At 37.5% G+C, this 12,847-nt stretch overlaps 1 protein-coding gene and 1 pseudogene across 3 annotated transcripts in view; one reads left to right on the forward strand and one right to left on the reverse strand.

The window, feature by feature from the left end:
* The window catches only part of Dock11 (dedicator of cytokinesis 11), a 186,108-nt gene that overhangs the window by 150,246 nt on the left and 23,015 nt on the right, over positions 1 to 12,847 (forward strand). For all 3 annotated transcript variants that reach the window (XM_046420911.2, XM_046420908.2, XM_046420910.2), the window contains 3 exons: positions 2,238 to 2,453; positions 2,540 to 2,597; positions 12,526 to 12,632. In XM_046420911.2, the coding sequence (XP_046276867.1) occupies positions 2,238 to 2,453; positions 2,540 to 2,597; positions 12,526 to 12,632 (381 nt within the window). The remainder of the gene's footprint in view (positions 1 to 2,237; positions 2,454 to 2,539; positions 2,598 to 12,525; positions 12,633 to 12,847) is intronic.
* Positions 7,677 to 12,443, reverse strand: LOC124076838 (ATP synthase F(0) complex subunit C2, mitochondrial-like; annotated as a pseudogene).

Below are 12,847 nucleotides of genomic sequence, written 5' to 3' on the forward strand. Positions count from 1 at the left end.
GCTTCCTTCCTTTCTTAACAATTATTTCCGTTTAATATTGGTTAATTAAACACTGAGTTTGAAATTTGACACAGCCTCACATTTTAGAATAGCAAACAGCTGTCTGATCCATTGCCAGCAGATGAGGAATGGCACAGAAGGGTTTCATTATTTGTTGGTTTTATAAGTTTTGAAAATCATCTATTAGCCAATCATGGCTTGGTATAGGTACTTATTGGCAAATACAAGTCCAAAGCTGTCATTTTTAAGCACCAGTTCACTCTGGCCAAACTCAAGACTGACCACCATTTCTCTTCCTTACCTATATGCATAGCATGTAAAACTGCTTCTGCCACCTTGTTGCCTGGAGTGCAGGTCCTCATCTTCAGTGATAAAATGTGTTCCAGGGAAGAAGAGGCCATATCCAGTAAAGGACTTTTCCTCCCAGAGAAATTAATCATTCCAATTCTTGGGAAATGTCATATTCTAACATATTTGACAATATTGAATCAAGCCTGAAAAAAATTAGAAGCTCACAGTCACAGCATATTTGATGCTTGGTACGTGTAGAATCTATGTACCAAAAAATATTCCCATAGGAATGTTGCTTACACTGAGAAAAACACTGAGTAGTGCCAGCCGCTCACAGGCTGGGAAAGTTTGTTTTGGGGTCAGTTCTATTGGTTTCCCTTGAGATCAGTATATGCTCCAAGAATCCCATGAGTATTGAAACAACATATACTATTTATGCTTTTTTACTCATACTCTTGAGAGTTTATTTTCCCAGTTGTGATCATCCTTACTGCCACATCATATAGATAGATTAGCAAATATTTCTTAGCAAATGAGGTTTATATTGGTTTTCTTTTCTCCAGCTCATTTCTGAAATGACTTTGTTTTATGCAGTTAGAATGGTCATTGTCAACAAACTCTATTATACCAAAGTCTGTCTTTCCTTGGTAAATGAAATTTCAATTCGTGAATAAGAAGAGAATATATGTAAATAATAATAATTATTCTTAAGGGGTTTAAGAAGACAGTTTTTAAAACAATTGCCTCTACATTTTATTATATTTACATTTAAAAAGTCCCCTAGTCCTACACCCGTTCCTTCCTCATCTTCTCGGAGTCATACAGATAATCATCATTATTCCTATGGAAGTTAAGAGGAAATGATAGGACTTTCTTAACAGTGATTAGGCTAAAAAGAAAACTCTTGACTTTGTGATCTTGGTGCTAAAAACACTTTGGGAGGTTAATGATCTCTTTAAACCTTTTGGAACTTTGTGTCATTCCTGACCTCTCATTTGTGTAAATAGGAATTTTTTTGCAGTATGATTTTCACTTCGTATATGTAATATTCAGTGGATGGGTTAGCTATGCTTGTCAGTATGGAAAAGTGACTGAAGAACACTAGCTCTGGAGCCAGACTGCCTGGGTCCAAGCCCTGTCTCCACCATTTGTCAATTTTGAGACTCTGGCCAAACTGCTTAACCTCTCTGTGCCTCACATTTCCCATCGGTAAAATGAATACTAGTAGTCTTAACTTGCCGGATACAGTGACACACACCTGTAATCCCAGTGGCTCTGGAGGCTGAAGCAGGAGGATCATAAGTTCAAAGCCAGCCTCAACAAAATCAAGATGCTAAGCAACTCAATGAGACTTTGTCTCTAAATAAAATACAAAATAGGGCTGGGGATGTGGCTCAGTGGTCTAGTGCCCCTGACTTCCATCCCTGGTACCAAAAAAAAAAAAAAGAAAGAAAGAAAGAAAAAAGATATAACCTCCTAGTGGAGGTTAAGAGGAAGTGATAGGATTTTCTAACAGTTAACTTAGGATTTTGTAAAAATTAAAACATGAAAGAGCACCCAGACCAGTGCCTGGTATATAATATTCTATCAATAATTTTTAAGTTGCTATTTTATCATAAGTAAATAACAAACAGAACACTTCCATGAATATAGATAGAATTCACAGTGGAAGAGAGAGATTTTAAAGCCATCCAGTCTGGCTCCAAAGGTCATACTTTTATGTACTATAAATGTATTGTTATCAAGTTTAGAGCCTTTCATAACTAAATTAGTTGCATACTTTTTAAATAATTAATTTAAAACTCTTTAGACATTCTGCAAACAATGCAGTACCAAGAACAGTTAAAAAGAGGTAAAACTCATATTATGTTCCCAGCATTGGATGCTGAGGTTTAGAGTACATCAATAATATTGTTAAACATATTTTTTGTTTGTTTTGAAATTAGGCAACTGCTTTTCCCACAGAAGTTAAGGACTTGACCAAGAGGATCCGTACTGTTCTTATGGCCACTGCCCAAATGAAGGAGCATGAGAAAGACCCCGAAATGCTAATTGATCTCCAGTATAGCTTAGCCAAGTCCTATGCCAGCACCCCAGAGCTCAGAAAAACCTGGCTTGATAGCATGGCCAAGATTCATATAAAAAATGGAGATTTTTCAGAGGTGACTACTTTAAGTTTGTTTTAAATATTACCTTTCAAAACCTCTTGAGCATGTTCTGACTGTTCTTTCCTGTCATCTTTTTTTAGGCTGCAATGTGTTATGTCCATGTAGCAGCTCTAGTTGCAGAATTTCTTCATCGAAAGAGTAAGATATTTCTGTTCCGAGATGAGAATTTCATTTAGCACAAAAGTTTGTATCTTTGAAGCTTGTGACTATGAATATGATATAATTGAACTCTGAAAAATATGTTCACCTTAAAAACAGAAGTTGTTATAAAAGATTGTTCATTTTTCCTTCTGCTTTCATAGGAGGTTACAAGTAAGTTAAACAGTACAGGCCTGGGCCTGATGCCCAGTGTTTATTTTCCAAGACTGTCTCTCTGGAAGGCTGCCACAAATTAAATTCTTCTTAGTGCTCATGAGAAGCTCCACATAATACAGATCACTTATTTTCCACTCAACTACCTCATCTTCACCAACAACTGCCCATACATTCTATACCACATTAGTACAGTGACCTGGGTATAAAAAGTGAATTTTGCCCTTGAAGAGCTGCAGGACACAGCAGGTCTAGATTCCTAATTCAAGATTCTTAATTCAGGAAAATGTCTGAATGCTTCCCTTTCTAAATAGAGTATTGTTGACTATTATCACCAAAGTACTAAAACTGTTGAGTTTAGTTTAAAAACTGATTGGCAATGAAGATTGCAATCCAGAAATCTCCCATTATCTATTACAGTGTCCAAGCTACTTGCTTTAAGGTTAACACATGAATAATATCAGAACAAAATGAAACCAACTTCTGAGAATCATATTACTCTGGTTTTGGCTATGGAACTACAACCTTGTTTTGTTTGGATTTTTTTTTTTAATTTTCTGAATTCCTACAGTTAACTGTGTATCTTTCATTTCACATCTAAGGCCCAGAGTTTAATTGCCTCATATAATACCCATGTGCAGAATCCAAAAAGATTCTTCCAAAATATAATACTATGGTTAAAACGTAGCTGTAGGGCTGGGGTTGTGACTCAGTGGTACAGTGCTTGCCTGGCATGTGTGAGGCCCTGGGTTTGATCCTCAGCACTACATATAGATAAGTTAATTAATTAAAAGATTAATTGACAACTAAATATATAAAATAAAGTGTAGATATATTTTATTTATGTGTTAAATTAACATGTGGATATTGAAATTCTTCTGAACAGTTCATGTTTTTGAAATTGGTATACTCTAAATTTTTCTTTTTAGTACATATTTGGTTCTATTTAATTAATTTGTTTATTTAGAGCTAGTGAATGGACACAGGGCCTTAGGCATACTAAACATGTGCTGTATCACTGACCCTCACCCCCAGCCCTCATATGTGGCTTTAAAATGGAAAAAAAAATAGATTATTTGACTAAGGAAAAAATAGGTTATTAAAATAAGGCCTAATTGAGTTTTTTATATTACATTATTGATATCAGTGATGTATCATTACATTATCATTATCATCCTATAACATTTCAATAGAAATGAATATTGAAATTCCACACCTGCAATTCCAACTAAACTGACAAATTTAAGAATCCTAAGCATAGTACTCAATATGATTTTAGGTATATCTTTCAGAGAAATTACATTAATACTATCTCATCTTTCTAGTTAGTATAAATCTGAAATAATAGTTTCATGTTCACTGTGTTAGTCAGCTTCCTGCTTTCCATTGCTGTGGCAAAATACCTGAGAAAAATCAACTTAAAGAAGGAAAGCTTTATTTTAGCTTGTGGTTTCAGAGGTTTCAATTCATGATCACTTGGTCTTATTGCTTTTGAACCATGTGAGGCAGTATATGGAGGCTGAAGTATGTGGCAGAGGAAAATCGCTCACCTCTTTCCAGTCAAGAAACAGAGGAAGAAGCTGGGGTCCCAATATCCCCTTCAAGAGCACAGCCCCAGTGGTCTACTACTTCCAACTAGACTTCACCCCTAATGTTTCTACTGCCTCCCAATAGCTCCATCAGCTGGGAACCAAACCTTCAATCCATGAGCTTTGGGGGACATTTTTTTTTTTTTTTTGGTACCGGGGATTGAACTCTGGGACACTTCACCACTGAGCCACATCCCCAGCCCTTTTTTGTATTTAATTTAGAGACAGGGACTCACTGAGTTGCTTAGCATCTTGCTGTTACTGAGGCTGGTTTTGAACTCGCGATTCTCCTGCCTCATCCTCCTGAGCCGCTGGGATTTCAGGCATGTGCCACAGTGGCTTTGGGGAACATTTAAGATCCAAACTATTACATCCATTAAAAGTATAGGTTTGGGGCTGGGGCTGTGACTCAGTGGCAGAGTGCTTGCCTAGCATGTGTGAGGCACTGGGTTCGATTCTCATCACCATATATAAATAATAAATAAATAAAGGTCCGTAAACAACTGAAAAAATGTTTTTAAAAGTGTAGGTTTTGAAAATAGCTAAACATTTTGAAAAATATTTCCCTAGAATTTTTGTGTTTTCACAAGTACAAAGACCTTGAAATTAAGGAAAAGTATATCTTTTAAGAATTAGAAATGTAATTTCTTTCTGTGATTGTTTGGATATCAGCACAGGGTAATGCTACTCTAACTTCCAAACTGTGACATTCTAACAGATGGAGATCATATTTATAACTAGACATTTAAGTGTATCACAATACCCTGAAAGCTTTCTAGAATTTATCCTTCATAGAAATCAGGGAGTCCTTGGCTGAGGAGGAGTAAAATGTTGTTTTGCATTTCAAACAAAAAAAATTGTTAAACTTAAGAAAAGTTTACATATTTATTTATAGGTTCCATCTATTTTTAAACCTGGGAAATTCTACTTGCTTAAATTAGAAAACCGTATTCTAAAAGGGTGGTAGTAGTAAAGTCTTCAGGGGCTTACTCTTTAAAGTTCAATGATTTAAATGGTCCAAAACCACCTTCTTTTGTTAATTAGCTGATTAAACTATGGTATGACTATACCAAGGTAGACTACTCATCTAAAACACAAGTTAAAAACAATCTGTTGTGGGTTGCCATTGTAGTGCAGTGGTAGAACCCTTTCCTAACATGTGCAAGGCACTGGGTTCAATTCTCAGTACTACATATAAATAAATAAAATAAAGGTCCGTTGATGACTTAAAAAAAAAAGCAATCTGTTAATAAGCCATCCAGTCAGAGAACTCCATAGTTCCCCAATATGTGGGCCCTTTGCAATTTAGCTGCAAATATTTACAGAGTAAATAAAAATACATTTGAAAATAGACCTGAAAAAGAAAAAAAAATTTGCTTACTTAGTCACTTATTTATTTTTGCTGTACTGAGGATTGAACCCAGGGCCTCACACATGCTGGTCAAGCGTGGCACCACTGAGCTACATCCCTGGTCCCTTTGCAATTTTCATTTCATTTTTGAGACAGGGTCTTGCTGTGTCACCTGGACTATCCTTAAATTTGCAGTCCTCCTGCCTCAGCCTCCCAAGTAGCTGGGGTTACAGGTGTGCACCAGTGGGCCTAGCCAAAACCAACTTATGTAACAAATATGATTGGGCAGCTCAAGAACTCTTTGTTTTCTATCAAGTGTCCTTTGATAATGAAGACAACATCAAAGGAAAGTTAATCCCTGACATTCATCCATTGCCAGAAATTTTCTGCTTTCTTAAGTTCCTAAGCTATTTCTCTTGAAATCCATTATAAAACATTTTTAATCAAGATGGAATAAAATAATACTTATTAGCTTACACATTGGCAGCAGATGTTCTACTGTTTATACTTTCTAAGAGAAAAAAAATTGTTCTATTGGATAGTTGCGTTTGTAGGCCTTGGGGCCCCTGCCCCCAGGGGTAACTTATAATACCAGTGGGGGACCTGTTCCAAATCCTTCTATTTGTTGTTTCCTGAAGTGAATTGAAAGGGGAAGGAGGTATGCAATTGTTTATATCCCCTCCTCACCCTCAAATTTCTTTCAGGCAGCCTGAGTTCTTGCTGTTTCTATCCAAAGAGACCATATAGATTATCACTCTCTTCTGTTTACCTAAATCACCTCTAAGTGCTGGTACTTTGCGTTTGCTACTCTTCCACCTCATCTCAGTGTGTCTTGTGTGCTCAAGGCCCAGGGTTTGACCCCTAGCACCACAATAAAAATAAATAAAAACAAGCAGACTTTTCTTACTAATATTTTGTCTGAGAACCTTAAAATTTCTGGATCACATACCCTGGAAGCTAGACTTTGACACACTTCTATTTTATGAGAGAAGCACAACTGTTTTCCCCAGGGAAGGCAAGAGCCAAGTTTTTGCATTCTTCCACCACCACATAGCATAGTAGGTTCAGCAAAGCTTCAGGCCTGCAGGCTTCCCCCCTAAGCCCAGGAAATGGAATTTCCTCTTCCATAGAATCTGTTCTACTCCTTCCTTATAGGGTAATATTGCTTTCTTTCTCAAGTCTTGATACCCGGTATCTGATAGCTTAAGTTCCACAAAGCTTTTTATTTCCCTATTCTTTCCCAGTCCCTGTTTTTCCCTTCATGCTCTTTCCTGAGGACCCTTACCTCTTATCCTTCTTCTGACTAGCAGTGATATGTTATCAAGGGTCAGGCTGCTACCATATTCTCCAAAACCCCCACTATTTCATGTGATCACTTATACTCAATGTAGTGGTTCTCTACCTGGACAGTTTCCATCTTGCTTTCCCTAGCACAGCATTCAAGAATGTGGAAGCAATAGCTTAGAAATAAGTCATTGGGCATTTAGTTTGAGATAATACACTGAGCAAAAATAGTGAACTCTGAAGCTGAAAATTCACAATAGTAGTCTTTATGGTAGATGATATGGGCAACAAATTCTAAAACTGGGTATCAACCTTTTCTGCTCTTGAGACAAAACATTGTTTGCCCTACTTCTACTTAAGATACACAGGACTCTCACAAAATGCTTTCTGACTACAGACATTGAAGTGTCTTCCCCTAAATCATGGCATTCTAGAAAAATCCTAGATTTGGGGATGTTTGAATAATCCATTCTGAATAAACAGGAATTTCCCCCCAGTTTTGGATCTAACGGCCCAAGACCTTCAGATATTTACTTCTTCTTTGAATAAAGCATACATCTTTTATTTCTTTAGACTTTGGCACTGTCTACTATCTAGCTCTTAACTTCATGGAATTGATCAGATGGGATGTTGAAATTTTTGAAAAGTTCCAATGCTCTGCTATTTAGAGTATTCCACAGATCAGCTGCTAGTGTAAAAAGTGTTTGTTAGTGGTTCACAACAAGATAAAGAATCTTGTCCCAAATGTAAATCAGCTGTGTCACTAAACATGCTGTCTAGTTTAGCAGACTTTTGTTTTTCATAGACTGTTGAAAAAGGAAAGGAAAAATTGATTTATAGAGTCTCATTTGTGGTCCTGTATTTTGTTTTGTTTTTCTTTTCTTTTCTTTTCCTGGTTGTTCCATTTTATAAGTAACAGACCAAAGTTTTTTTAAAAAATTCTTGGACTGATGGAAGAAATTTTTCTTTCTTTTTTTTAATATTTATTTTTTAGTTATTGGCAGACACAACATCTTTGTATGTGGTGCTGAGGATCGAACCTGGGCTGCACGCATGCCAGGCGAGCGCGCTACCGCTTGAGCCACATCCCCAGCCCGAAATTTTTATTTCTTACATGCAAAGTATGCAATTTTGGGTTCATATAATAACATTTTTTTCGTAGAAACAAGGAAATTTTTATTAACAAGAACTATATTTAGTTGGTTCTTAGCCACAGGAAATTTGAAATAGTTATCAGATGCTGTGTTGGCTCTTATCACCTAACACAATTTTTTTATTACATAATTATTGAGGATCAAGCATTGGCTATAACCCGATAACATTAACAGTTGCAACATTTTTATGCTTTTAACTCAGCAAACTGCCTTTTCAAACTCACTTTTTTCAGCTTTTTTATGCCATGGTCTTCTTTGAAAAATAACATTTTTAATTCAATGGAGCAATAGGATTCATATTGACATAATTATAAAACATGAAATGTAATTTGTTCTAGTTCAGTCCCCAGTACTTTCCCTTTCTCTTCCCTCCAACCTCCCCCTGTTCCTTTTCCTCTATTCTACTGATTCTTCTGCTGAAAAAATATCAAAGTTTGACTGAAATTATTACTTGCTCACTTGTAAAGATATTTCTACTCCCATGTTCGCTGCAATATTGTTCACAATAGCCAAGTTCTGGAATCAACCCAGGTATCTGGTAACATTTGAGAAAATGGCACCTTCTCTGCTGACTACTTAAGACAGCAAAGCCCCTTTCTCAGCCTTCAGGGCCCAGACAACTGCTTTGTCCTTCCCATGGACACATCCCAAGTTGGCCTGGAGCCCCAGCACCTCCTTAGGCCAGTCCTGAGGGAAGCAAGATGATGATCTAGTACTTTGAGTAGAACTTTCTGGAGGTCTTTATCAGACCATTTTAGGCATGCTAATATTCAGAAATGAAGTGCTTTATGATCGATCTTCAGTACCTTATATTACCTAATTTATTTATACAAAATGGCCCTAAAAATCTGGTGTGTCAAAGTAAATATCATTTTGCATTTCTGCCCCTCCCTCCCTCCCTCCCCCCTCCCCCCTCTCTCCCCCTAATGGAAACCCACCGACTAATACCCATGTATTTCTCCCTTCTTTTAAATTTGATTGTATTGTTTCTTCTTAGTTAAACATGACAGTAGAATCCATTTTGATGCAATTACAGAAGTATAGGATATATATTATTCCAATTGGGACCCCATTCTTGTAGGTGGGCATAATGATGGGATTCACTTAGGTATTTTCATATATGTTCATAGGAAAATTATGTTAGATTTATTCTACTGTATTTCCTATTCCTATCCCCCTCCCTTCCTTTCATTTCCCTTTTGTGTAATCCACTGACCTTCTCTTCTTCCCCCTCCCTGCTTTATTGTGGTTTATTTCTAGCAAAAACATCCAACCTTTGTTTTTTCGGGATTAGCTTATTTCACTTAGCATGATAGTCTCCATGTCCATCCATTTACTGGCAATGTCCTAAAGTCATTCTTCTTTAAGGCTGTATTTCTCCCTTCTTAAAAAGTGTACTTCAAAATAACCCTGGGCATCAGGCTTGGTGGCACACACCTGTAGCCCCAGCTACTCAGGAACCTGAGGCAGGAAGATTGCTTGAGCCCAGTAGTTATAGAGATCAGACTGGCCAACATAGTGATACCTCCATCTCAAAAATACAATAGTAGCCCAATCTTCACCCATGAGGCATCCATCTCTCTCACAGAAGTGTGATATTTAATTAATAATCATATTCTACCAAGCATCTTACCTAGAAGATATATGTCTAGTTAGATTTAATTTACACAAGAAGAATTGGCAAATTCCAAGCCCTGATAGCATTATCTTTTTTCTACCAGAATTCTGAAAAATAACTTCATCATAAGGTCTGATTTTTTTTTTCTTCCTGGTACTAGAGATTAACTTAATTAAGATGAACTTAACCCCTAGTTAAGTACCCAGGGGCCCTTAACCACTGAGCCACATCCCTAGCCATTTTAAATTTTTTTAATTTGATTTCTTACAGTCTTGCTAAGTTGCTAAGGCTGGCTTCAAACCTGTGATCCTCTTGCCTCAGCCTCAGAGCTCTGGGATCACAGGAGTGTGCCACCATACCCAGCTGAGGTCTGGCTTTCTTGAACCTTTTTTTCTTCCTCAACATCTACTCTCAGGGAGATAACCAGATACTTGAGTTGAGAGTAAAGGTCATTATTTCTAAGCATTGCTTCTAAAGAGATTGTAGGATGGTAGATTAAAACAGCCCTTTGTTCATCCACTGTCAGAAGGAAACTTTTTCATGTACCGACAGAAGTATGGTATAAGAAGTCTGAATTTAAAAAAAAAAAAAAAAAAAAGAAGAAGAAGAAGAAGAAGTCTGAATTTTCCTTGAACTCTAAAGTTAGAGCCATCTTATATGGGGGTAAATGTAGCCAGAGCAGAATTATTTGGACCAGAATCTATAAGGCAACCACATAGACTTCAACTCCTAAACTCTTTCTTGGCCATAAGAGTTGGTCCACAATCCTACAGCAGTTCTTATCAGCTTGGGCTCACTTCTTAATTTCCAGGGATCCAGGTGACAGCAATTATTTTATTCCATCTTGGGGAAATAAGTTTACTTATTGGTAGGCTTTGTTGATCATATTAATCCATTATGTATTTTTTATGTGAAATGCTCTGTTCTGAACACTTTACATTTCTTTAATTCTCATAAAGTAGCTATTAATCCTGTTTCACAGGTGATGCAACATTTTACAATCCCAGGGAGATATACTTCTCCAAAATCGTAGTTAGTGGTAGAACTAGATCAAACACACACACACACACACACACACACACACACACACACCTCCTTTATTTATTTATTTTTATATGGTGCTAAGGATCGAATCCAGTGCCTCACATGTGCTAGGCAAGTGCTCTACCACTGAGCCCCAGTGCCAAGCCCCTAGAACTAACTTTTAACTCCAAAAACCTATTGCTCTTTGAACATCCCACCATGTGTCTCCCAAGAATGCTACATCCTTGTGTCCCTGCCATCTGTTTCATTTCCTTCCTCTCTTACAAGTTCTAAACTAGGCCTCCTCCAAGAACTGACTTCCTTTTCCAGTTCTCAGTGAAATTAGGCCCTAGAGATGATTACCAGAAATCATTCAGTGGTCACCTGAAAAGTACCTTCCCCCTTGTTTAGATGATGTACCACAAATGTTCATAGAATCAAAGTTTTAATAAAAATTTTAAAATCACACTAGGGGAACATCCATACTAGCCATTGAAGGTGGTACATAGAGTTCACACAGTGATGCAGGCCTGTAATCTCGGCCTCTCTGGAGACTGAGGCATGAGGATTCCATGTTTGAGGCTAACCAGGTTGTGGCTAACCTCAAGCATCTTAGTGAGCTTCCCAGCAACCAAGCAAGACCCTGTCTCAAAATAAAAAGGAGTGGGAATATAGCTCAGTTTTAGAGAACCCCTGATTTCAATCCCCAGTACTTACCCCCTGAAAAAGAACATGGTGCATAGTCAAGAATAAATTTTAAGTAATTTGGGCCCATTTTTTATTAGAATATATAATAGCTGGAAATAATTTATAAAATTCTTTGTGATTAGAACTTGTATTTATGACTTTTAAAAAATATTTTTTAAAGGTGTCGATGAACATAGTATCTTTATTTCATTTATTTATTTTTATGTGTTGCTGAGAATTGAAGTCAGTGTCACATATATGCGAGGCAAGTGCTCTGCTGCTGAGCCACAACCCCAGCCCCTGTATTTATGACTTTGCTCCTTCCCCAAACATCTGTTTACATAAAAATAGTCAATCTTTATAAGTCTCTGTTATTCACCAAAAATTTTTATTAATACATATTTATTTGTTTTCCCTTTGTGAAACCCTAAACCAACCATTTTCCCCAGCTGGGGAGGTAAAGAAAAAGGAACATACAGGGAAGATGAGACATGGGAGAAAGAATGGGAGGTGGAGACCACTCCTTCACATGACAAAAGAGGATGAGAAAGGCCACTATTGGGCAAAAGAGTCCCTTGGCCTCAGAGAATAAAGCCTATGATGGCATAGGAGAAGAACTGTAGCTTCGTAGAAGGATTCTGAACATAAGCAATGATGAGGCTCGCAAACAGTTCCAATCCCAGCCCCAGGGCCACCTCAACTGTGGCAGCTCAGACCCAGTAAACTTGGCTGTTGCATCAGTGTTCCTTGAAATGATGCTGATTTGTAATCTGTGACTAGGGATAAGTGAGGTCAGGGGACGTGGGACTGGCAAGCTGCTGAGGCTCTCATGTGTCAGTGTCTCTGGTCAGTTCAGCACCACTGCAGTTAGTGGTCTGCTCAGTAGCTGAGAAATGCTTCTGACCAAGGAGGGGATGGAGAGGAACTTGGAGCAGGTGTACATTTTCAGGGGTGAGGGGCTGTGGCAGGAGAGCTACTCCCAGTACAGAGAAGATGGCACCAAACCCATTTTTTATAAATGTACTCATTGCTTCCCCCCCCCACACAGAATTGTTCCCTAATGGATGTTCAGCCTTCAAGAAAATTACTCCCAATATAGATGAAGAAGGAGCAATGAAAGAAGATGCTGGGATGATGGATGTCCATTATAGTGAAGTAAGACCCCTATGGCCTGCATTGCCAGTTATATAAATTTAATTTCTTAAAATGTATTTATATTAAAAAATTATTACAGCGAACTTTCATTGAAGGTAGTTAAGGACTAATGATCTTTGAATATCAAACCTGCCTAGGCAGAGTGGTTCCTATTTGGAATGTAGAGCCTCATCTCTGGAACTGCTCACATTACTGAGTTTAGAAATGCAACACTA

This window comes from Marmota monax, unplaced genomic scaffold (genome assembly GCF_021218885.2).
Source record: "Marmota monax isolate L192 unplaced genomic scaffold, Marmota_monax_Labrador192_F-V1.1 WCK01_AAM20220418_F8-fsc00155, whole genome shotgun sequence".
Taxonomy (NCBI): domain Eukaryota; kingdom Metazoa; phylum Chordata; class Mammalia; order Rodentia; family Sciuridae; genus Marmota; species Marmota monax.